This window comes from Berghia stephanieae, chromosome 9 (genome assembly GCF_034508935.2).
Source record: "Berghia stephanieae isolate SIO BIC M18660-M18661 chromosome 9, UCSD_Bste_1.3, whole genome shotgun sequence".
NCBI lineage: Eukaryota > Metazoa > Mollusca > Gastropoda > Nudibranchia > Aeolidiidae > Berghia > Berghia stephanieae.
This window is the reverse complement of record NC_088368.1, coordinates 28,734,336-28,759,850: the sequence shown is the minus strand read 5'-3', so window position 1 is coordinate 28,759,850 and position 25,515 is coordinate 28,734,336. Positions and strand designations below refer to the sequence as shown.

The window sequence follows — 25,515 nt, the reverse complement described above, 5'->3', positions numbered from 1 at the left end:
TGTCGCTTATTTCACATACAACAGTTCTCATTGTGCTTCATTTTTTCCCCAACAGGCCATATAGATCCAAATTTCCATTTTACTCATTCACATCTAAGTTGAGCAGGAAAATGTGTATAAAGCGCTTTATAGAAGGATGCAATACCTTGATAAAAATGTTTAGCAACCACTGTCAACGCTCATCTACAACACTTGATTTGTTGCCAGACATGATACCGTAATTCTGAGTCACCAGAGCAAAATTTAAAAGTTTACCTAGTAGATACCTGATAGAGAGAAAAAAAATCTATCAACCCCAGTCGCGTATATGACGTCAAGTAGTTTCTTCCAAAAGAAATACAAACTATACAAGGGAAGTGATCGAAAGATACAAGGGTACAGAAGAATAAACAACAAGAGCTGACCTCCACGGTCTACATAGGAACATTGTTTATCATAATATGAAGTAGGTATAAAAGATAGATAACTGTGAATTAAAACAAAAACAAAAGGTGCTCCCTTCATGTGAATGTCAGCGGCACATTTTATAAAGATGTCATCTCAGCATTGTTGAATGACCTAATACTAATATCAGCAGGCAAGTGGTTCTATAATGTAACATTTGGAATGAACAAGTATCAACATGAAAGGGAGAAATATTTAGTGTTACATTTCCTACCTGCCTGGACTGTATTTGTGGCCTACCTTCTAAAATTGCTATTATGTCAGGATGAATTAGATCCAGGAAGTTGAGTTCATGGACACAAAGATGAAACCTGGGGTTAATTTCTATTCATTATGATGGAGAATAAATATATTTTCTCAAATTGAAAAATGTTCAGTATTTGTTTTTTATGGTTTTATGGCGCTTGTAACACATTTAGGTCATTTCAGCACCAGTAAACAGGAAGAAAATAGAATTGTCAATTTTTATATAAATTTGTGACTTTGGACTTAGCTTGCATTTCATGATGAGGTAACCATCCTAGTTTTTGTGTTGTTGTTTTTTTTCTTTCCAAAGAGATATCTGTCGATTTAACTTACCAGGTTGTAGACACATGGAAATATTACAATATCAGAGTGGAGAGGTAGCATGTAGCATTGGACATGTCTTTTTACAAGGTAAATCCAGAATGTAAAAGGTAAATCCAGAATAAAACCACCAAACAAACACAAAAAAACAGATATAATTACTGCAACCTCAAAAATACAATGAAAGCTTGCTGCACTGCAAACTTAATTTATCGCCAATTTAATGACATGCGCAGACTATTATATTGACAATATATCCATTTATAAAACCACACATTTTGCCGAGGTCTGGAATGTAGTAGTTTAACCAAGTTTAATTGTACTTTGCTTCTCCTTTTATTTAGATGCTTTTTTTCCACATTGAATTCACATTACACATGATTTAATTTCTAGCCATTGAAAACAAATAACAAATATACATTTTTAGACTAGACAATTAAGAAAAAGAAGAAAAAAATAAGTACAGGAGAGAACAGTTATAATGACTACGCCTGTAACGATTGTTATTTGTATGTTTTTGTTCGTAAGGGTTTTACAGTGTTTGCAACACATTTAGGTCATAACGGCACCAGTAAAAAGGAAGAAAATTGGCTAGTAAAAACATTCTAGATGTACAATTAAAAGGACGTGAGGAAAAAGTAAAGCAAAGGGGAATGGTTCAAATGGAGAACAGATGTAGATTCCAGGAGTGCACTATCAGCGTACTTAGTTTGAGATCACCTGAAAGTCTCACCCAGACACCAGCAGAAGATCCCATGAAGAGGAATACACTCAAATATTTACAAATCATATGTTAAAAATTTAAAACAACTACATAACAAAGAGATGATTTACAAGGAAAAAAATATCATCTCCCAAAACTATAAATTCGACTGTTTCCCTCCCAGCCAGGATCAGGACAAAACTAAGTAATCTCATTCCAAGATAAAGACAGAAAGCAATTGGAAAACGTATAGACGGATAGAAGATACAGCAAGTGCCTCCCCACCCAGTAACGATTGTTAGTGCCCAATTTTTAGGTCATTTCAGCACCAGTAAAAAAAATAGATGACGGGACAAAAGTTATAGATCTGAAGTTAAAGGCACCAAAGAAAAAGTCAGACAAAAGGGCCTATGGGAACAGGATTTTGTGACAATTCCTTCACTGTGCCTATTTTGATATTAAGAGTCTAAGAGAGTCCCATTCAAGCACAAGCAAAAAATCACGCTAGGAAGGACACAGTTACAAAGTACAACACACAAATTATTTTTAAAAACTCTGGTAGTACATAACAGAGGGATGCCTTAGGTTAAAGGGGGGAAAAATATCATCTCTCAAAAAAATGAACTCTACATATGACAACTTCCCTGTCAGCTAAGGATTCCCATCAGGACCAGGAGAAAAAAAAAAGAGCAATCTCAATTCAGGACAAAGGCAGAGAGAACATGCAAAGGTGACCTTTCTGCCCACCATGGAAGGTCAGGAAACCCCATCCAGGAGAAAAGCATTGGGCATGAAAAATTTGTGCAAAAACAACCGGGAGTGTCAAGTTGATTTCTGTGGGAGGTCGACTGAAATAACGGACTAGGTACTGATATAAAGCACTACATATTCTTACTTCCAGGAGTTGTACATTATATCTGCTCTCTACTGTACAGACAACATACTTCAGCAATAAACAGGTACAAAGTGTGAAAACAACGTTAAATCATTTGAAAGGATAAAATTCAACAGTAATAATTATAATATGGCAGAAATGGAAAGACAAATTTTAAGTAAGTCATCAGCAATTAAAATCAATAACTATCAGTAAAGAAATAGCAGTGGAGAGAACAGTGTAAATAATATTGATATTTTCAAATGTTTGATGAAATAAAAAATTTATAAGTTTGAAAACAATTTAAGTAAAAAGTAATTGTTTGCTGTCAAGTTCCCTGTGGCAAGAAAATTCATTTTATTTAGTTCTCTAATAACTAAAATTTGTAAAAAAATCCACTTTGTTTATTTTTAACTTTAATCGGCTGGTAAAAATAAAATTGTGTGTAAAACTTTTCAAGGACTTATTTTTAATTATAAGTGTAAGAAAATGACAATAAAATTAAAATAAAAAGAGGAAAATTGACTAGAAAATATCATTTTGACAAGAATGCAAATTGACATAAATTATAGAATCATTGTCTCTCCCACCCACCCACCACGTACCTACACAAAGTCAATAGCATGTTCGATATTATTCTTAGAAAGTTAGCACATTTCAGATAATATTTTTACCGTCTAAGTCATAGTAACCAAAATATTCCCCTTTCAAGAATTAAACATAATCACAATTGTTTATTTTTTAAAATGATTATCCATCACAGATTAAATCAACTAATAATTATAATAATAATTTATACTTGTGGATTTCTATGTGCTAGTAACACTTGTAGGTCATCCCATCACTAAAAATAGGATTATGACCAAATCAAATAGTAAATGAGTTTATCTGAGGTTTCAGCACACCTATGAAGTTGGGTTTGTATTTTTGTTTTGTTTTGTTTTTTTGTTGCTTTCACAAGTGCCCAAGATGAACAAAACAATGGTATCAGGGTAACACAGAAAACAGAGGTAACTGTATTTTTAAAATAAATCGGATAGTTCTATCCTAACACAAGCAAAATATATCCACTAAAACAGTTGTATTCAAATATAAATATTATTATTATTACCATTATTATTATTATTATTATCATTATTATTATTCCAACTTATTTGACTCTATCTGGCACCTGCATAATAATATTTATATTATAGATAATAATAATAAATACAATCAGAACTCAGTAAAACATATGGCAAAGCAGTTCAACCAGTAAGATAGTATTTGTTTGCTTTTGAACAAAGTAAGCAAATAAGAAGACATAAAATGAAACAATACAATATTTTTTATAATTAATTTTTGATGAGCTGTATTGAAACAGAGATCATCAAACGACAAAGAAAAAAAAACAAACAAAAAAATAGATCTTCAGAAAGATAATCGGTGACAAAAAAAATATATATATCTTCAGTGGTTCAAGGATTCAACACATTCATAATACAATCATCTTGTGTAAGCAAAACATGACTAAAACATTATATTTATCAGCAAATTTAACAATCCTGAGAGACAGAAAACGAGAAGAGGGATAGATAAGTAGATCTAAAGAGAGATAGGAAAGAAAGGGGCATGGGGGATAGAGATGAATTACATTTATACAATTAACTGTTAAAAGATACCAACACTAATGGAAGCTTTCATTATGCAAACAAACAAAATCAAAGAGACTAGATAAACAACGTTTCTATTATTCCGAAATGACATTTAAAGTTACAGTAAGATAAATGATTCACACATGACTAGAAAATTTGTTTGTAAACATTATTGAAATCATTATCATTTGCCAACGGTAAAGAAAGTCTACCAACTATTAAACTCATACTGTTCATTCTGAATACTAGAAGATGTGTAATGTAAAAAGAAATGCACAAAAATAATATAACAGCTTAAATAAAAGAACAAAATGCTAAACAAAGAAATCCTTCTTCAGTCAATAACAATTAAAAAACAAAAACCACAAAAAAAAAAACAAAAAAACAGTTAAACAGGTAATACTTTATGCAATAATCCAGACAAATGGGAGAAAAGTTTTCGGCTAAGGGATAAAAAATATAGTCCCAGTTCTGTGATTTTTTTACTAATCAACGTTAGTAATAGCCAAACACTTCCTGCTTATTGCATAATTATCTGGCAATAGCAAAAGATTGATGATACAAAAAAGAAACTTACCCTGTGGTCTGTTGATCCCCTTATATCAAAATGTAATTTGTAAACAAATATGTAAAGTAAACAATTCATGTCATGGTAATGTTTATTTTTAGTGTATTTTATTTGAGGGGGAAGGAGGGCAGTGGTTGTTGTTTTTAGAAGTTGAAAGTAGTTGTAACACTAAAGGGTCAAATTAACACCATGTAGACACCATAGGCCATCTAAAGATCAATGGTCGTCTCTCATGGATGACTCCGTCTGTGCTTATAATGTTTTCACGAAGACAAAGTACACAAGCATGACATCCACCATGTACTTTGTTGATCTGAGATCAATTCTAATCCAGATACATACAAAGGTAGGTCTCCCCCCAAAAAAGGAATACTCTAAGATAGTATCATTTTTATAAGAATCAACAATAAGCCAAACAGATAAAAACATGAAGAATATTTTTTTAAAACTAATGATAAAACTTGCATGATGTCAACAATGTATAAAACTAACCCAGCCAGAAGCTGAGTCATGTCATGGTAAAGAAAGAAAAAAAAATATTTAAAAAAGTATGGCAGCATGATAATTTAGGCACATATTTAATATCGCACCTACTGCAAGAATACCTTTTTGTTTGAATTAATTTGACTTTTTTATTCCAATAAAAAAAAATAACACAAAGCATCATTAAAAATACAATGGAGAGAAAATGCACTGTAAAAAGAATATATCACCATCAAACCACACTACAAATTTTAAATCAGCAATGGAAAAAATTTTAATCAATTAAATTCACCTTCAATTATCAGAATTCATTACATGATTTATCCATTGAGAAAAAAATTAAGTACTTAGTAATAAAAAATCATAGAACTATAATTAAGTCATCACCGTCATCAACCGATTGAAATATTTCTATAACAAGTGTAAGAAAAAGTCCTTAAGAGCCATTAATCCCCGGTTTCTATAGTCTTAAAAAGACATTAATAATTGCTTCCTACTTCTTTGGATAAGGCACTAGTCTCCACCAAATCTAACGTACCAACTTACTCAACCCAAATGCTCTACTAACTGAACTATTGATAGCTCAGCTGATAAAACACTTGCCTCACAAGCAAACAGACCAGTGTTCTGAACCCGTGATTAACTTGGGCTCCATGAGACTGATGGTTCTGAAGGAAACCTACAGTACTTGCTGGATTCTAGCACACTGCATTATAGCACGCTGGGTGACCTAATTTTAGCACGCTTTTTGGCATCTCCTGAGAGCATGCTAGGATCTCAGGATTACTGTATAATAATTGGGTGTAAAATGCAAAATGTCGACTAAGTCATGATCATTGAATAAAAGCATTTACAATAGAAAAATAAAAAGCTTAAGGGATTTATATAAACTGTAAAATGCACATTTACATGAAAAGTATTTAGCAATTTAAAAAAAGTTACATGTGCAAATCAACAATTCACAGATGGAAGTGAGTTTATTATTTATATTCACATTAAGAACAGAATCTCAGGCAACAGTTTTGATTGTGGTCTTAAAAATAATTTATATTCTCGGGGATGGAAGCAACTTGAAGATCAAACTACTTTCACTCAAGAGACAGAACCTATTTATTATCACTCCTTCTACAATGGTCTTGCTTTATTGGTAGAGTTTCCAGAGTGAGATTAACTTACCTCTAAGACTCATTTAATCCATTTTCTCAACCGATTTGTTTCAAATTTTTACTTTCATGTGATTGACAAGAATATATGGCTGTCGATTAAAAATCAATAGTTCTTTACTGACCAGAATATAACTGACAAAATTCAATTGATAGACATGTTTGTATAATATGACATTAGTTACAACAACCTGAAAGGACTAGAAATAGAAACTACTTGGAGATACGTTTGCCAATGTAAGTTTTTCAAGTAACTTCCTTATAAGTTTAAATTAAATCTTTGTGAATAAATGATAATTCACAAGGCCACTCACAGAAATATAAACATGTAACATCAATGAGAAGGTAATCTTCTAATCCATTCAGACATAGATTGGTCATTTCTTTGGATCTGGTACAAAATGCATACACAATTTTTAAAAAACATCCAAAAACAATCCAAAAAAAAAAAAAAAAAAAAAAAAAAAAAATAAGCAAATCAAAACAAAAACCAAAAAAAACCCCCAAAGTGAAACAAACAAACAAAACAAAATATAAAACAACTGAAATAATTTGGTTTTCCTTTTGTTGACTGAGAAAGACTTTCTTTTAAGTACATCAGCCCAAGAATACCATCATCTAGGTAAATATGATTCGATAGTGTATGGCTGTATATATAAACAAGGAGTGAAATGATAAATGTATAAAATTTTAATTCAGGCTCAAAGGAAAAGTATAATAAAACCATAAAAGTTAAATCAGGCGTCTGAGTCTGAAGTATTTAAAGATTGAAAATTACTGTCTTTAACACACTGATCTCAGTCTCCATAAGTGGCCTCAGTCTAGCCAGATGACAGTATGTTCAAATTATCAACATCATTTTAAAAAATGCAAACTGGTCGAACAAATAAAATAAATGATGTGGCACCCAATAGGGAGCAATAGTGTCATGTCAAAATACTGGTTCCAATCTCATTGGAAGTGTGAAACCAGTCCTACGGAAGACCAGATACATACATTGTTCAATTGATCTTAAGGTTTCAGAGTCTTTACATCTTATTTTCTGGCCTAAATAAATGCTGGTTGTCAATAAAGATCATCCATCCTCGCTCTTTTGCACCCCGAAAGCATAAGCATTTGCCTACACATCCAGCTACTAAAATAGTTGTATCACCTTATGATTCAATATGTAAACTATTCTTTGCTAGTCCTCCTGGGGACTGGTTACACACTTCCAATAATTTTGAAACCAGAAGAGAGGAAGGTGTAACGTTTCGACTTCTACTTCCCATTATGTAGTGAGCAATTTGCAGTCGAAGTAATTTCTCCACCACCATCTAGCTTTATGAAGAAAAAAAATGTATTTAGGTACTTATAAGACTGCTTGTTGGATTGTGTATTTTGACACCCAACCCAAAATGGAACACCTGACAGAACGTTTTGTTACAAACACAGAAAATAATCTCACACCAAAAAAGGTATTTTGACATTTCACACTTTAAAATATGTCAGGTCACAGCAGCCTTGTTTGAAGTTTTCATCCATAACAAAATCAATTGGAAATTCAAAAGACACTTGAGATAAATCTAGAGTGCATCACTAAAACTTGAACCAACATCTTCTAAAAAATCGAAACAACCCATATGATCACTGCACTTGCCTCAAGCCTCGAATCAAAAACCTTCACCTTCATATTCTTCAAGAATATGTCAATGATCCAAATCGGTAAGGTACACAGTGCCTACAGGTATGACCAATAGCCAAGGATAGAATCATGGTAGAATCATAAACAGCTGAGCTGTGCATCGAGACGCTGATATAAACAAAGTGTTTTTGTCCCATCTATGATAACGATTCAAATCTCGAACCCTCCATTTTCTAACCCTGTCTGAAAACTTAGTAATCGTCGATCCTCTCCGTCTGTAATCTCCATCACCTCCAATACAGCCTCCTTCCTCTTCTTCCTCGGACATTACTGATGTGGAAAACCCCAAACTACCCCTATGAGTATGATCACCATTAAAGCCAATATTTATATCAGGATCAAATGCATTATCTACATTGGTTTGTTGAAATTCAAAACTCGAATAACATTTAACTGAAGAATCCCACTTATCTGAATATCTCCCAATTAATCCAGGACAGGGAATGTTCGTAACTGGGTCCTCCCAAATTTTGCGTTCTTTTTCTGTCATTTTGTCCAGCAATTCCTGCTTTAACATTGCTGGACCAGCTGGAAGAAAAATGACAACTTTGTTCTCCAGACCTTGATAAGAGAAGACCCAGCTGACATGTATGACTTCTTCTTTCCCTTTGGCAAGTTCCCAAAGTGGGAGAGTCGTGTGGACTTTTGTTGGGAATCCGTTTTCCCCAAGTTTCTTGATCAAGGGAGAAGACTCTACCAATTTCATGTATTCTTGATAACACTTTTCATTGGTGTCCAAGTGACCTTCGTTATTCACCCTGGGAAAGATAACGACAGAACAACTTCTAGAGATTTTTTTACAAGCAAATAATCAAATAAATACATTAAGTCATACTGAGTATGGTGTCCTAACCAGTGAAACTTATTCTCTTGGGTAAATTAAATGTAAAAGTATCACTGTTTTTCATTTCTTTACATCCTTGAACCTAGAACAAAAGTTGAAAGTCAAACTTTCACTGTCCTTGGTGTGAGATAAATTTGTAGATATATATATTATTACAACTCAACTTTTTGCGGGGGGGGGGGGAGCCATGTAGAGCATGGTTTATGATGTGGTTGGAATAGAAAAGAATAAAAAAGCACTTTCTTAAATATTTTAACAACATGGTAAAAATCAAAAGGCTTTGAAAGTAAACAAAATCAGTCCCCCAAAAATGTTTTAAAATGACAGTTTTAGCTACAAACACCTTCATCTTAAGTAGAAAAGTAACACCTCCTTACGTGTAAAGATTCCTTGGAAGATTGATCAACAGGACTATGTCTTGACATGTCAAAGAGTTAATTTGAAGATCAGCTGGGAGGTCTTCCTTTTTTTTTCCGGACTGGCAGACATTAAGGTTGTTTTCTAGATATGCTGCCAAGTCCTCTCCACATTCGCTGATGGAATGAACAGAAAAAAATTGTTGCATGAATGATTATTCCATTTCAAACAGGACAAGAAATGTATAGATACATTACCTAAAAAGTAATAAACAAAAATGAATATAACTGCTTCAAAACAGAACAAAATACCAAACACAAAACATTTCGGGCTCTTTACATCCTTGAACCTAGAACAAAAGTTGAGCGGAAAAGTCAAAATTTCACTTACTCTCTGTTCTTGGTGTGAGATAAATCTATGGATATATATTACAAGTCAACAACAACAAAAAAAAAAAAAAAAACAATGAAAACATGCATTACTTTAAAAAAAAAACATTGAAAACAAATGCATTACTAAAAAACCAAATCAACAGCAGAGAAATATTTCGTCGATTTGGTATTTCAATGATAAAAATAATAAATTCCATTTATTCATCACTTCAAGGGAAAATTTATCTTTCATGTCCATTTTTGAAAAAAAGACTGGGATAGCCCAGGTCTCAGCCACAACAGTGCAGCACTATAAAGACAGTGATAAGGGCTAAGTTCCTTGCACAAGTAATTTTTTAAAATGGGATATCAAAACCAGTGCCTCTAGTGTAAATGCCTTATATACTCAGAACACCCCACACCCTTACAATGATGATTATGGTAAAGACGATAATGATGATGATGATGATGATGATGATGATGAGGTAATGATGATAATGATTATGGTTATGATGATGATATGATAATGGTGATGGTTATGATGATGATGATGGTTAAGATGATGTCATCTGACTAAAATCGACTGTCTCCTTTGCAAACTAATCAACTCTAAAATATATTTTTCTACTTTTAAACTATGATAACCCTTCAACCCATGACGCATCATGTCATTAAGTATTTAGTAAAACATGAAAACACTTTATTTTGACATGTGATGAAACTATTGAGTTTCCATTAGACCTTTTATACTGTCCCTCCAGGAAATTGCGGCGCTTGTGGCTGCAACGCGGCCGCGATTTTTCGCCGTTACCGCAATTTTTTGCAATTTTCCATGTTCTGGAGTCACATATAATCATATAATGCTAAACATAATAAAATACTACTGCCACCCGTTACCGCAATTTGTTTGCAATTTTCCATGTTCTGGAGTCACATATTATCAGATAATGCTAAACATAATAAAATACTACTGCCACCGTCACACAAAACTATTAAAGATTTCGCGAGTAGCTTCCCTTGACAACACAGGAAGTAGATAATTCATTGTTTTCAATCGATTGACTCATCCCGGCAATTTATCATCCTCTGGTAGCCTTTTGTTGGATTTGTGCGGGTCCCCTCGATCTCGTTACTCCCGAGTTCCACTGTATTATTATGATGTATAGATGTACTTGGAAATATAATAATAATAATAATAATAATAATAATAATAATAATAATAATAATAATAATAATAATAATAATAATAATAATAATAATAATAATAATAAACAATAATAATAATAATAATAATAATAATAATAATAATAATAATAATAATAATAATAATAATAATAATAATAATAATAATAATAATAATAATAATTTTTTAAATTTATGAGTTTTTCTACCACATAATTGTTAGGAATCCATGCATCCAAGTGTTGTTTTTTTGTTGTTTTTTTTAAAAATCTCCTGGTGGCATCCCCTGTATATACCTGGCATATTATTTCTTTTCTGTGTATGCAATGTCAATATCAATGTAATTTAATGTAATTTATGGACACAATACTGTATAATACATACCAACTAAAATTAGTGGACTGTGCTTGTCATAGAATTAAAGCAAGAATAAATTATTGCGCGCTGTTTATTGAAAATAATGTCTTAAATTTGCAATTTTTCCTTGCAATTTTTGCCTTTTTTGCATGCAATTTTTGGAATTTTGAGTGCAATTTCTGGGGTTTTCATTTGCAATTTTCCACGGGGACAGTTTATACCATTGATATTTGTTTTTAAATCCCCTATTTGGTTTGGGTTTGCTGAGTTGAACTGTTTGTGACTAAGACCATCGATATATCATCAGTATCCAATTCTAATTGTGTAAATAAGACTATATCATACTCTCGATTAGAGCTAAAAAAATTAATAACTTTTGCATTATTCCACAGCAAAATTTGTCTTGCAGAAATTTCAAACATCTCTCAGAGGCATTTCCAAGCTGAAACAGGAATTTTCGGATATGAAATCCAATATATCTAGCACCATATAATATATGTATCTGGGCGGACAGAATGCCATCAACCACCCTTAAATTCCTCCCCCCCCCCCTCCCTATCAAATAATCCTCCAAAATCAGATAAAGAGGACTTATAAAATTATTGTGTTGGTGGTATAGATAATGATATGGTGGAGAAGTTTGAAGTAGTGGTGGTTGTGATGATGATGATGATGATGATAATGATGATGATCATGATGATGATGATAATGTGGTGGTGGTGGTGGTTGTAATAACACTGTGGAGGTGGTGGAGACTTTCATTAAAACCATAACAGCTCACAGGAATTTGATAAAAATTTTCCCCGTAACATAACCCAAAATTTTCAGCTCAGGTGAAAAGCGAAATATTAGAATGAAAACCGGATGATATTTTATAGTCTTTTGATTATATATACCCACCCACACTGTGCTGGGTGCAGGGAAGGCTCAGAGTGGTGTTTATGAAGCATCACCATCACGTCTGCACCATCCGTAGCCATGTCAGTTTTTGTAGAGTCAATGCTGTAACTTCTAATTCTTTCCTGTATCCAGTCAATATTTTGTAAAACTTTCTGGACATTTGGTGGACAACGCATTACCTGAAAGGCACGAGTAATAGCCAAACTAAATTTTATATTTGTTCAATAGAAAAACAGTTTGGAATTTGGATGAGCTAAGGTCATAGGAATCAGTAAAATCTTCCTAGTATCTGGCAACTAAGGCTAAAATTGGGGGTCCCCCTACCTCAGTTGGTAGAGCACTCGCTTCACATGCAAAGTGATCAAGATCGTTCTAGGGTGCAGTCAAGATTTTATTTTGACCCCCTTGTCCACCCAACAGTGATTGGGTAGCTGGTTCTGTTAGATCTGGTGGAAAGTACTTTGTGATAGACTAACGTCCCATCCAAAGGATAACAAGCAATTGCTATTGTCCGTTTAACGCTAGAGAAACCGGGATAAACTCCTGCACCATGGGCTTAACAGCTCTGAAGGACTACTTTTTTATCGTAAGACAAAAATTACCAAAAAAGCTTTGCAAGCACAGTGAAAACTTCTAACAGTCAGCAATGAATTTTACATTGGCTGTTTGAAACAATGTTGATCCCCAACCCCTTTTAAAAAAAAAAATAATAGATTATTATTTTTATTATTAGTATTATTATTATTATTATTATTTTATTAATATTATTATTATTATTATAATTATTATTATTATTATTATTATTATTATTATTATTATTATTATTATTATTATTATTATTATCATTATCATTCTTATCATTATTATCATTATCATCATCATCATCACTATCCTCATCATCATTATTATTATTATTATTATTATTATTATTATTATTATTATTATTATTATTATCATTCTTATCATTCTTATCATTATCATCATCACTATCATCATCATCATCATTATTATTATTATTATTATTATTATTATTATTATTATTATTATTATCATTATTATCATTATCATCATCATCATCATCATCACTATCCTCATCATCATCATCATCATCATCATTATTATTATTATTATATTATTATTATTATCATTATTATTATTATTATTATTATTATTATTATTATTATTATTATTATTATTATTATTATTATTATTATTATTATTATTATTATTATTATTATCATTATTAAATGTTATAGAAATGGATCAACAGGAAGATAGAAGGACATCATTATCGTTTCACAGCTCAAGGCTTGTTTTACTACTTGAAGTTATCATTCCTCATCCTATGAATGGGTCAAAACACTGGAAAACTAAACGATATTAAAACCCCTAATATTTTGCTAAATTACATTTTTTTTCTTCATATTCTTGTAAATTTTCAGCTATTCTCTTATTCTAGACAAGACGGCTTACTTAAAAATATGCAATTTCCCTACCCATTGTCAAGCCTGAATTATATGTAAGCAGAGAAGAAGAAGAAAAAAAATGAGAAGACAACAAACAAAAGCAGAATTTACCTCTGTCAATGTCATGTTATCAAAATTGTCTGGTCGCCCTCCGTACAGCCCTGCCAGCCATATGTGTGATTCTGTAAAATCCTTAATCAACATGTTGTATACATCCTGCCAGTATGATTGGACATATGTCTCATCTACCAAAAACAGCAGACGTGATTTGTCGTTGCAGTGATTTAGTATCTTTTCTACGCATGTTTTTCTTGTGTCCTTGTTGAAATTGTCTACATCAATGGATATCTGTCAGTTATCAAAATATGAATGGTTAGAATAAGGGATATGAAGGAGGTGGGAGGGGGGGGGGGAGTCAAAGAGAGAGGGAGAAAGAAAGAAAGAGAGAAAGAGAGAGAGAGAGGGGGGGGGGGGGGGGAGGGAGATAGAGGGAGAGAAAGAGCAAGCTCTTATCTTCTTATTATTATTATTCTAGTGGAAACATCCAATATTGTTGAGGATCACTCCACAGTTTGTAAAGTATTACATTGCTTATCTGACTTTCTAATAGAGCCGTTAGAGCCAAGGAACTGAAGTTTATCCAGGTTTTTAAAGATTTAAACGGACAATAGCAATTTCTTGATGCCTTTTGGATAGTACTTTCCATAAGATCTATCAGACCAAGCTACAGTACCTTCTGCTAGATATAACAGACCAAGCTACAGTACCTTCTGCTAGATATAATAGACCAAGCTACAGTACCTTCTGCTAGATATAACAGACCAAGCTACAGTACCTTCTGCTAGATATAACAGACCAAGCTACAGTACCTTCTGCTAGATATAACAGACCAAGCTACAGTACCTTCTGCTAGATATAACAGACCAAGCTACAGTACCTTCTGCTAGATATAACAGACCAAGCTACAGTACCTTCTACTAGATATAACAGACCAAGCTACAGTACCTTCTACTAGATATAATGGACCAAGCTACAGTACCTTCTGCTAGATATAACAGACCAAGCTACAGTACCTTCTGCTAGATGTAAAAGACCAAGCTACAGTACCTTCTGCTAGATATAATAGACCAAGCTACAGTACCTTCTGCTAGATATAACAGACCAAGCTACAGTACCTTCTGCTAGATATAACAGACCAAGCTACAGTACCCTCTGCTAGATATAACAGACCAAGCAACAGTACCCTCTGCTAGATATAACAGACCAAGCTACAATACCTTCTGCTAGATATAACAGACCAAGCTACAGTACCTTCTGCTAGATATAACAGACCAAGCTACAGTACCTTCTGCTAGATATAACAGACCAAGCTACAGTACCCTCTGCTAGATATAACAGACCAAGCTACAGTACCTTCTACTAGATATAATGGACCAAGCTACAGTACCTTCTGCTATATATAACAGACCAAGCTACAGTACCTTCTGCTAGATATAACAGACCAAGCTACAGTACCTTCTGCTAGATATAACAGTAACAGACCAAGTTACAGTACCTTCTGCTAGATATAACAGACCAAGCTACAGTACCTTCTACTAGATATAACAGACCAAGCTACAGTACCTTCTGCTAGATATAACAGACCAAGCTACAGTACCTTCTGCTAGATATAACAGACCAAGCTACAGTACCTTCTGCTAGATATAACAGACCAAGTTACAGTACCTTCTGCTAGATATAACAGACCAAGCTACAGTACCTTCTACTAGATATAACAGACCAAGCTACAGTATCTTCTGCTAGATATAACAGACCAAGCTACAGTACCTTCTGCTATACATAACAGACCAAGCTACAGTACCTTCTGCTAGATATAACAGACCAAGCTACAGTACCTTCTGCTAGATATAACAGACCAAGCTACAGTACCTTCTACTAGATATAACAGACCAAGCTACAGTACCTTCTACTAGATATAACAGACGAAGCTACAGTACCTTCTGCTAGATATAACAGACCAAGCTACAGTACCTTCTGCTAGATATAACAGACCAAGCTACAGTACCTTCTGATAGATATAACAGACCAAGCTACAGTACCTTCTACTAGATATAACAGACCAAGCTGCAGTACCTTCTGATAGATATAACAGACCAAGTTACCCAAACACTGCTGAGCGGACAAAGAGGGGGTGCATGTTTGTGTGTGTGTGTGTGTGTGTGGGTGGGTGGGTGGGGAGGTTTCAGAAAAAAATAATCTCAACTGCACCCGTGATCAAATTTGGTCCCTTTGAATGAAAATCGAGTGTTCTACCAACTAAGCTATACAGACCCCTTTCTAATTCTTGCACATGGAATAAACTGTTCCATTTAGAAATGAAATGACGGATTCAAAGTTTTGAAAGTTCCTTATGTTTTAGTTTAAAGCCCTTGTATAGACATATTTTAGACAATTTTTTAAAAAGTTGCTTGCACTTCCATTTCAAGTCTGTGGTGGGATTTAATGGAACACGTTGACTGAGAAAAAAAATCACCATATCTTTAGCAGAATTCAAACAGCAACATTTTATTATTTTTGTGCGGCTATGAGGTCTTGTGGTATGACACTCGCTTTCAGATCGGAAGGTCCTGGGTTCCAGCCTCGCTCGGTGCATAGTTGAGTCCTTGGAAAAGACTCTTTACTCACATTCTCTCATGGTGCTCAGGTGTAAAACGAGTACCTGGTCGTTAACAGTGTTGTCTCTGTCCGAAAAAAAAATTGTAATATCGCCTAACAGGTGTCATGTCATGGCCTACATGTTAAGTGTTGCTGTTGACCAGGGACCCCTTGTAAAGCGCTTTGAGCATATTTAAAATGTATAAAAGCTCAATTCTTTTTCTTTTTTCATTCCAAAGAAGAGACAGAACATTATCCTATCAGATAAACCAAATGAGTAAATGTCATTTAATATCAAATTTTTACTCTGATGAATAAAAATATTTTAAAAAGGAGGACGAAGGTAAATTTTTATTCATTTAAACACAAACACCATGCAACTACTACATTTTTCAAACTGACTTTTGTCCACTTTTGCATTACCTTCAATTACGTTTGAGATGTGCTGGCTTAAAATATAATGAAGTAACCCAGTTAAAATTATTCCTGATTAAAATTAATCGGTTTTCTTAACTTGAAAACAAAAACAAAAACACAATCACAAACAAAAACAAAAACAAAACAAAAAGCTTGTTCCTATTCCAGACACTTAAAATACAATTTTTGACATGTTACCAGATTGAATTTGAAGAAGGGGTCAGGAAGGTGTGACATTTTGACTGAATGTTAGTGATGGTTACAGCCATACTTGTCACACAAAACAAACAAAAAATCTGCAAACCTTATGGAAACCCCCCCCCCCCCCCCCCCCCCCCCCCCCCCCCCCCCCCCAAACAAAGTTCGAGAAAAAAAATTGTATCAACACAAAAAAAAAACCCCCAAAAAAAACAAACCTTGATTTCCAATCAATGAAGAATAATATAAGTTGGCCACCGATCCATTTCTGGGTAAAATAACTATATCTTGATCACTATTCTATCAGATTTTGGTTTGAAAATGTCAAATCTGGAGGCGGAAAAAAATCGGAATTTTTGCCTGATTTGGCTCACTACAATCGGTATATAAGCCAGTTAAATCTGCACAGGAGGTAGGTCTGTAAAGATTCTTAACATACCTTAAGACAGTTCTTCTTGAGCTTTGCCTTCATGGACTCGGTTGTGTGTTTGTAGATGATCTTCCAAGTCTTCTCTCCAATAGACCGTCCTTCTGATCCACGGTACATGTTGACAATGATTGCCACTCCATTCTTATCTAATATCCATCTAAACGAGTAAACGGAAAATACAAATACCAAAATGTTAACATGCAGGAGTTGACGTGGAATGCACGAGGAAAGAGGAGGGCTATGTGGTCTAGTGGTATGACACTCGACTTAGGGTCAGAAGGTCCTGGATTCGAGTCCCGAGCGGCAGTAAGTAAGGAGGGGGGAAAATATAATTTATTTACTTTCTCTGTTATCTGAAAGCCCAAGGACTGCAATCTGCTGCCCCAAACTAGAGTAAAGGCTAAAAGTTAGTTCTTTTTTTCCCCCAAGAGTAATAATGATATGGAATTCCCTCGCCAAAATTATTGACAAAAGCAGACTGTTATGTAAAATGTAAGAGCCAGTCAGGAAGGCATGATTTGTCACAGGCAGGTTCAGGAGACACACAAGCCTAATTAATGTCTAAAAGAGCTACGTCTTGTAAAGCACCAGTGAACACATTTTAGGTGGATACTGCACTATAAAAATATTATTTATTCATTATTTATAGCTAGACAATATCCCCCACTTTCGTCCTGTTGCATTTATCTTCAATAATAAAACTACAACATTATTGGATTGGATTACAATGGATAACATTGCAACGGACAAAACAAAGAAAGAGATACAAGTCTCAACATATAGAGCAGCATGAGGGACCAGGCCTATTTGTTTGAGGTTTCCGTGTTGAGTATTTTACAAAGAATATGAAGCAGAATGTGAGGGTGGTAAACGCAAGTGGTTTTGGTTAGGTCTCATTATAATGAAGTGTAGCAATTAGTGCGTCTTGTCTCATTCGCAGGTGAAATAAGGTTCCAATTTGGTGACTATAGTGAGGAGAAAAAGCTAGCATGTTACATTGTTGATAGCACACTCAGTACGTGAAATACCTAGGATCTAGTACCAAATCACTATCACTCCTCATTTATCTCCACCCCACCTCTCCTCTCACCCGATCCCCAATTACTTGTTTGATTTTGATATAACAGTAACAGCCTCAGGCCATCACTGCCTTGCTTGTCTCCCATTAGAACTGAGACACATTTGAATTATATAGAGCGAGTCATGTGTGTAAGACACAATGTGTAAAGAACAATGCCATGAGTGTTGTGAAACTGTAAATTTTTCTCTGGCTATTCTAAGGTATCCAATAGATTGCTTGAGAATGTTAACTCATTTTCTATGTAGATGTGACTTAGCAGGTTTTGAAAGTCATCTCGTCATATGTGACCCATCGCCTTAAAACGGTATTATCTCGGAGAGATTACACATGCTTAAAATTCAATTTATAGCCATAAACATCAGACAGGTTGAGTTATCATGTTTTATTGAGGAGAATAAATATACAGTCCAAACGAGTGCTAAACACATAGATTTCATAATTTTGATCACTTAAGCTTGAATTTGACTTTTTTTTTTATATCTGGTTAATCCCACCATAATACCGTTTTGAGACGATGGATCACATATAATATCACTGGCATACTCCTCCCTACTTCAGTCTGGCTTTAACCAGATGCAGGGAAATTCAATTTATTTAAATAACCAGAACTACCAAAATCAAGTTCTCTGTATTTTGTTTTTTTTTAAATTTATTTTCAATGTTTTATATTAATTTGTCTCCAATTCCGTTACACTTTTAAGTCCTGTTCTTATCACCTGGTCAGATACTTTGCACCCCCCCCCCCCCCACACACACATATATATATACACTCCAGACAAATGCACGCTTGTTACAATAACTAACTCACTTAACGCCACACTGAGAGCAATGATAGATTTCATTTATGTTGAATACAAACATAAGGCAAAAGAATTTTATGAATGAACACAAAAGTGAATGTCCAGTTCGAGATTTCCGTGTTGGCCACCAAAAGTGTTTGGGATTTTCATACTATGAATACTATGAAAATAGAGGGATTAAAAAAGGGATATGACACATGTTTGAGATTTCTGTTATTTCGAGATTTGTGTGTTCAAGATTTCTTTGTGAAAATGGTAGGATATAAGCAGCCCGTCTGTGTGAAAGGCAAAAACAACAAAAATCATACCTTCTTGCCCTAATGGCTAACACCATTGTTTTCCCTGAGCCTGGTGGGCCATTTAGATATCCCAGACGTACGTCATCACTATTGATGTAGTCCACTTGTGCCTTGGTCAGCGCAATCTTGGAAAATTCCTGGCCGGTGGTATTGACAGCTTGACCCTTCCGTCTCACCTCTCTGAATGGGCTGGAGATCTGGGAGCCACGGTAAATGTCAACCATTGACATGTCACCTAGATATCTGTCAACCAAACAAAGTAAAAGTAAACTGGAATGCTTAGTTTTGCTTTGCCCTAGAAATCCAATGGACTTCCAGAACAATCAAAGGACTCTTCAGCACATAAATAAACAAAGATAAACCACAACATAAAGGGCAGTTGAGTTGGATAATTAAGTTTAGTCTCTACAACCCTCGTGTAACAATGGTTTGTTACTTTTTAAACACTCTGGTCGACTGCAATGTCTTTTTTTACCTAATTTAACTCAGACAGAGCAAAGTAATCACTGCTAATTGGACGGGAGAATGGATTGTGGGGGGGGGGGGGGGGATTGTCGTAAAAGAATAAATATAAATAAATATACAAAATGTATTTTTAAAAAGGGAAATGTTCTCAGTTTCAACCCTTTTCAGCCAAAAATCGCAGGCATGAGCTATGTAATTTCTGTTATTGCATTATATTATCATTTATTACTAACGATTGATGATGATTGACAAAAATGTTTTTTTTTTTTAAAAAGAATGCTTGAATAAAATGAAGGAAAAGAAATATAAAAAATAATTTTAATCAATGACAAGCTAAATGGAAAGTAAACATAGAACACAAAATGGAAAGAATATAGGTGAGATGGTGAGGCTATTTGTATATATATAAATATTACAAGTTACAATGGTAAATGTGACCCACCCAATATGTTGGAATGTACAAGATCAAAAATAATGAGCTTAAGTTAAAATAATGACAATAAGGAACTTAAGATGTTTGGAATTTAAGAAACAAAACTCATTCTCCCTATAAACAAATGTATTTTAAGTCAAGTCTTCTAGTAGTAGCAGAAGTGTTCAGAGTCAGCGTTAAGCCCAGTTTCTATAGCGTTCAATGAACAATAGCAATTGCTTGTTACCCTTTGGATTGGGATGCTAGTCTATTGTAAAGTATTTTCCACCAGATCGAACAGACCCTTTTTGGTCGACAGGAGGATCAGAAAAGAAAACTCGACTTCACCTGGGATCGATCCAGTTCCCTTTGTGTGTGTGAAGCTGGTGCTCTTCCAACTGAGCCAACGGGACTCTCAAATCTTATAAATTGAGCTGGAATTTCAATCTTAGGTATCCAGTTCATCCCAACGTAATATGTACCATTTTGAGATGATAAGTCAGAAATGATAAAATTAAGAGATAGTTGTTACCTCCCGATCATGATACGCATTTCATTCAAACCCTCCGCCTCTTCCATCTGGTCACTCTCAGAGTAGGTGTTATCGTTGTCAATCCTCCCTTCCTCTGGAGAGATGTCTTCCATTTCCTGAACAAACACACAAGGTTGAAGAGAACACATTATAAATGAACTAAAAATAATGAAACTTTGCATTTATGAATAACAAAATTTAAGTCTGCACAATATTCAATGCCAAGACAACAAAACAAAGTTGAGCAGAAATTGAAGGACTTAATATTTTGATTCAAAAAATATATGCAAATTTAGGCTTGTATGGAACTTCTAAAAATCGAAAATGTTATGAAAAAAAAAAAAATTCAAGAATTTTTTTAAAGCTTTTTTGTTTGTTTTTTCTTCTATTTTTGTTTTTCATTTTTGTTCTGTTTTATTTTGTTATCTTAAAATTAAAGTTATATTTTATATATAACTTATTTTTATCAAAAAAGTATCAACCATGGGATAGTAACAGGTACAGAGAGCTTCATTTTCATAACAATAAAACATTTATATTGCTCCAATCCTGCGTTGATGCAGCTCTAGGAGGCGCAACAGAAGCAGAAGCAAACCATACATGCTAATATTGTAATAATTACACTCGATTACACACTTTTGGTGCTTTTTTTTCTTTTTAAACTGGCACTCTTTAACTGTCTTAAGTTCAGCATGGAAGGAGAGTGGTCAGCATTTGTCCAGTTCCTTGGATTTAGTTTTCAAAAAATAAAAGTTCATGGAGCCACGGTTTATGTCAGTTTTTGGAGTCTATACCATTAAATTGATGGCAACAATGTTTTGCTTCCCCTTGGATAGGTTACTAGACTATTGCATACGTGCTTTCCACCAGATCTAAGTCCAACATACCCAATCGGAGAGGGGTCAGAAAAAAGAAAAAAAAATGAAACATCCTTTTGCTTGTTAAGTAAATAATCCACCATCTGAGGTATCTGGAGGCCTCAAATCAATATTGTTAATAGCTGGCATTAAGTTGCAACGAGCAATACAAACAAGAAACCAAAAAAAGCAAACCTCAATTTTCTCAAGCCACCATTTGGTCAATATCTCCATTGACTTCAGCGAGTCAGAACACATCAGTTTGTATCTGGGATTTTCTACCATATCCTGAAACCAGAAAGATAATTTTTGTTAAAAATATTTACAGTGCTTATGACTAAATAAATGCACTGATAATCTAGTTTACACGTCTTTTGTCTAAGTCAAGCAAATTTAAATGTCATTTGAGATGACAGCAAATCTGATCTGGCCCTTGAGGTGTCTTCTTTGGATAATTCTCTTAACATTACTCACATTTACCACCCTGAATAAGTGGCTATTTCGTAGTATGGGGAAAAAAATGACAACAGTTTGTAAAACATTAGATATAAATGTCATTTTGTATTAGTGTATCACTTTGGATGGAATCTAATCATTGCTTCATAGAAAGATTGTATTTTAACCTACCTGGCTCAATATTGTAGGCTGTGTTTGTACTATATCCTCAATATCTTTCAACGACAGATTTGGAAAAGCTGCCACTCTGTGGATTGTCTTTATGGAAATTCTAAGGGTCTCTTCCATGTTGGTTTTGAACACATCCTCATATCTAGACAAAATTCATTCAAATCTTCTGAATTATATCATAAAACATTACACCACGTAATATCAAAATGAGGAGGTAATTTTCAAAACCTGCAAAGTCACGTTTTCATCATTCTAAAAAACAAAACAAAACAAAAATGCAATTTTTTGTCATTTATTTAGTGGCATAAAGATGGAAATGCGTGTCTTGTTTCCCTTAAAGAACAATGCCATGAGTGTTGTGAAACTGCAAATTTTTCTCTGGCTATTCTAAGGTATCCAATAGATTGCTTGAGAATGTTAACTCATTTTCTATGTAGATGTGACTTAGCAGGTTTTGAAAGTCATCTCGTCATATGTGACCCATCGCCTTAAAACGGTATTATCTCGGAGTGATTACACATGCTTAAAATTCAATTTATAGCCATAAACATCAGACAGGTTGAGTTATCATGTTTTATTGAGGAGAATAAATATACAGTCCAAACGAGTGCTAAACACGTAGATTTCATAATTTTGATCACTTAAGCTTGAATTTGACTTTTTTTTTTATATCTGGTTAATCCCACCATAATACCGTTTTGAGACGATGGATCACATATAATATCACTGGCATACTCCTCCCTACTTCAGTCTGGCTTTAACCAGATGCAGGGAAATTCAATTTATTTAAATAACCAAAACTACCAAAATCAAGTTCTCTGTATTTTGTTTTTAAAAAATTTATTTTCAATGTTTTATATTAATTTGTCTCCAATTCCGTTACACTTTTAAGTCCTGTTCTTATCACCTGGTCCAACCCAATATAAAACCAGATTGAAGAGGAGAGACACATAATATTATACATCACTACATTTGTGACCCATCGCCTTCATCTGGTATTTCCTTCTTCTAAACAGAACACACACATACATACACACACACACACACACACACATAGAGGAGCTTTTATATAGTGCAAAATATATACTAAGCATGCTCAAAGTACTTTACAGGGGGACCCTAACCATAAGCATAACTTAATATGTAGGACTAGACATGAGGCCTGTTAGGCAATATTACATTTTTTTACGACAAAGACAATGCTGTTAAGGTATTCATGTTATGCCTGAGTATGGTAAAAGAATGTGAGTAAAGAGCCTTTTCCAAGGACTCAATTATGCGAATGAGACTCGAACCCAGGACATTCCAATCCGAAGACGAGTGTCATACTACTAGACCACATAGCTGCACACACACATTCACAGAGTACAATATATTAAATATGCCTTAAACCATAGCTGACATTAAAAGTACATTGTGGTAAAAATAAAAAATTTCAACTTTGATTTAAAACTTTTCAACTGATAGACCAGTTCAAATTTATATTATGGGAAACGAATTGCAGATTCTAGGGGAGAAATTTGAAAATGACATTCCACCGTAAAATTCATAGGCAAAATTTGCTTCAATAAGCTTGATTGAGTCAGAAGAGGATTGAAAACGTTTCTAGAAGAAATGTGTTTAAGACAATCTTTATGCAGACTTGACTGTAGGTGAAAATCTCTATATCAAAGAAATTTAAACCTAAGGTCTATATTATGACAATCCAATAGGAGAGCTGAATGTTGTCGTAGCTAACACTTTCTGTGACAGTAAGACAAATAACAATAAAAGAAAAGACCCATACCTATCGAGTTGTTCGAAGACAGCTTTGATCTTTTTACCATAGGCCTCGTAAGCATCAGTCTTATGTCCCCACTCATTCCTGTTATCTCCTGTTGACTTGGTCTGTGGACAAGTAGTAATGTCAATGATGATGATGATGACGGTAATGTAGTTGGGTGATAGATGACGATATATATCAGGCTATATACCATCTATTTTTAGGTTAAGGGTGATTATGAAATTGAAATGAAAAAAAAAACCCAAAAATCCCAACACAGTGTCATCATTTGCGATGGAAAATTATTCAAAATTTTATTGATACCCATTTTAATATGATACCCACATCCTATCCAGTAACTGATTTTTGAACATAAAATCTACCTCATATCAGAACAGGTCTCCTGCTTTTATTTTTACACCAAAATGAGCCCTTATAAGATATTGTTATGATATTGACAGATGGAAGCTTGTTATGATCTAGAGAGCAAGAATGGTGTCATCTAGTGAAGATAAAAGAGTATACATAATCATTTAGAGAGGATAGATCATCTACAGAAACAGTCTGAAAGAAGTTGGGAACTACCTGGAAGGAACTGGAAAAGACAGCCCAGGAAGAAGGATGATGGCATACTGTGGTTGACAGCCTATGCGCCATGAGAAGTGACAGACAAAATAAGTAAGTGAGTGTTGTGTTTTTGACGGGCCTCCAGATTTTTTTTTTGTTTGTTTGTTGCTTTAGGTCTCTTCCAACACAATTGAGGTTATATGAGAGACCGCTGAAACAAAAAAACAAGCAATCTAACAAAAATAGTACAAATGTCAATCAAAAGCATAACCTAAAGATATCATAAGCTAAATTATAAATAACCAAGAACAAACAGGCAGAGGATTTACAGGAAAAAAAATATCCCCTGTCAAAAATACAATCACAAACCAAAGAAGCAGGATAGGCTAGTAAAGAGAAGAAGAAACGACATCACTATCGGATCGTACACCCATGCGAACATCATAGGTATATGATTCAAGGGTGATGCTCCCATCCAACCACCCGCGCCTCCAGATTAATATTGTGGAATCACTCAACTCAGAAGCGTTAAGTGATATGTGAGAGAACGGTTTATTACTGTGTCTAAGTTAGAGTATATACAAATATATCGCAACAACATTTTAAGAAGGAAAAATAGTATAAGTAACTCAACTATGAAAAGTAAGGAACAAAGAGTGCATCCTTCTCTAGGGCATGCCACTCTGATATTTGTTAAGCACAAATAATATTTTAACAATGGACTTAATGAATAATAACTAATTAAGCTGTAACTAAAATCAATTAGCTAATAACTAAGGGGAGCAACTCTTTCCTAGAGTAACTCTATGCATAAGT

At 34.1% G+C, this 25,515-nt stretch overlaps 1 protein-coding gene across 1 annotated transcript in view; it reads right to left on the bottom strand.

Annotated features, from left to right (window-relative positions):
* Positions 1 to 3,199: 3,199 nt before the first annotated feature.
* LOC144979175 (uncharacterized) overlaps positions 3,200 to 25,515 on the bottom strand; it is a 63,147-nt gene continuing 40,831 nt past the window's right edge. Inside the window, exons 8-17 of the mRNA XM_078925785.1 lie at positions 24,157 to 24,257; positions 22,371 to 22,512; positions 21,939 to 22,031; positions 20,887 to 21,002; positions 19,487 to 19,720; positions 17,307 to 17,454; positions 13,709 to 13,945; positions 12,132 to 12,310; positions 9,342 to 9,497; positions 3,200 to 8,878 (exon numbers count right to left, since the gene is read on the bottom strand). Of these exons, the coding sequence (XP_078781911.1) occupies positions 8,188 to 8,878; positions 9,342 to 9,497; positions 12,132 to 12,310; positions 13,709 to 13,945; positions 17,307 to 17,454; positions 19,487 to 19,720; positions 20,887 to 21,002; positions 21,939 to 22,031; positions 22,371 to 22,512; positions 24,157 to 24,257 (2,097 nt within the window). The 3' untranslated portion in view covers positions 3,200 to 8,187. The remainder of the gene's footprint in view (positions 8,879 to 9,341; positions 9,498 to 12,131; positions 12,311 to 13,708; positions 13,946 to 17,306; positions 17,455 to 19,486; positions 19,721 to 20,886; positions 21,003 to 21,938; positions 22,032 to 22,370; positions 22,513 to 24,156; positions 24,258 to 25,515) is intronic.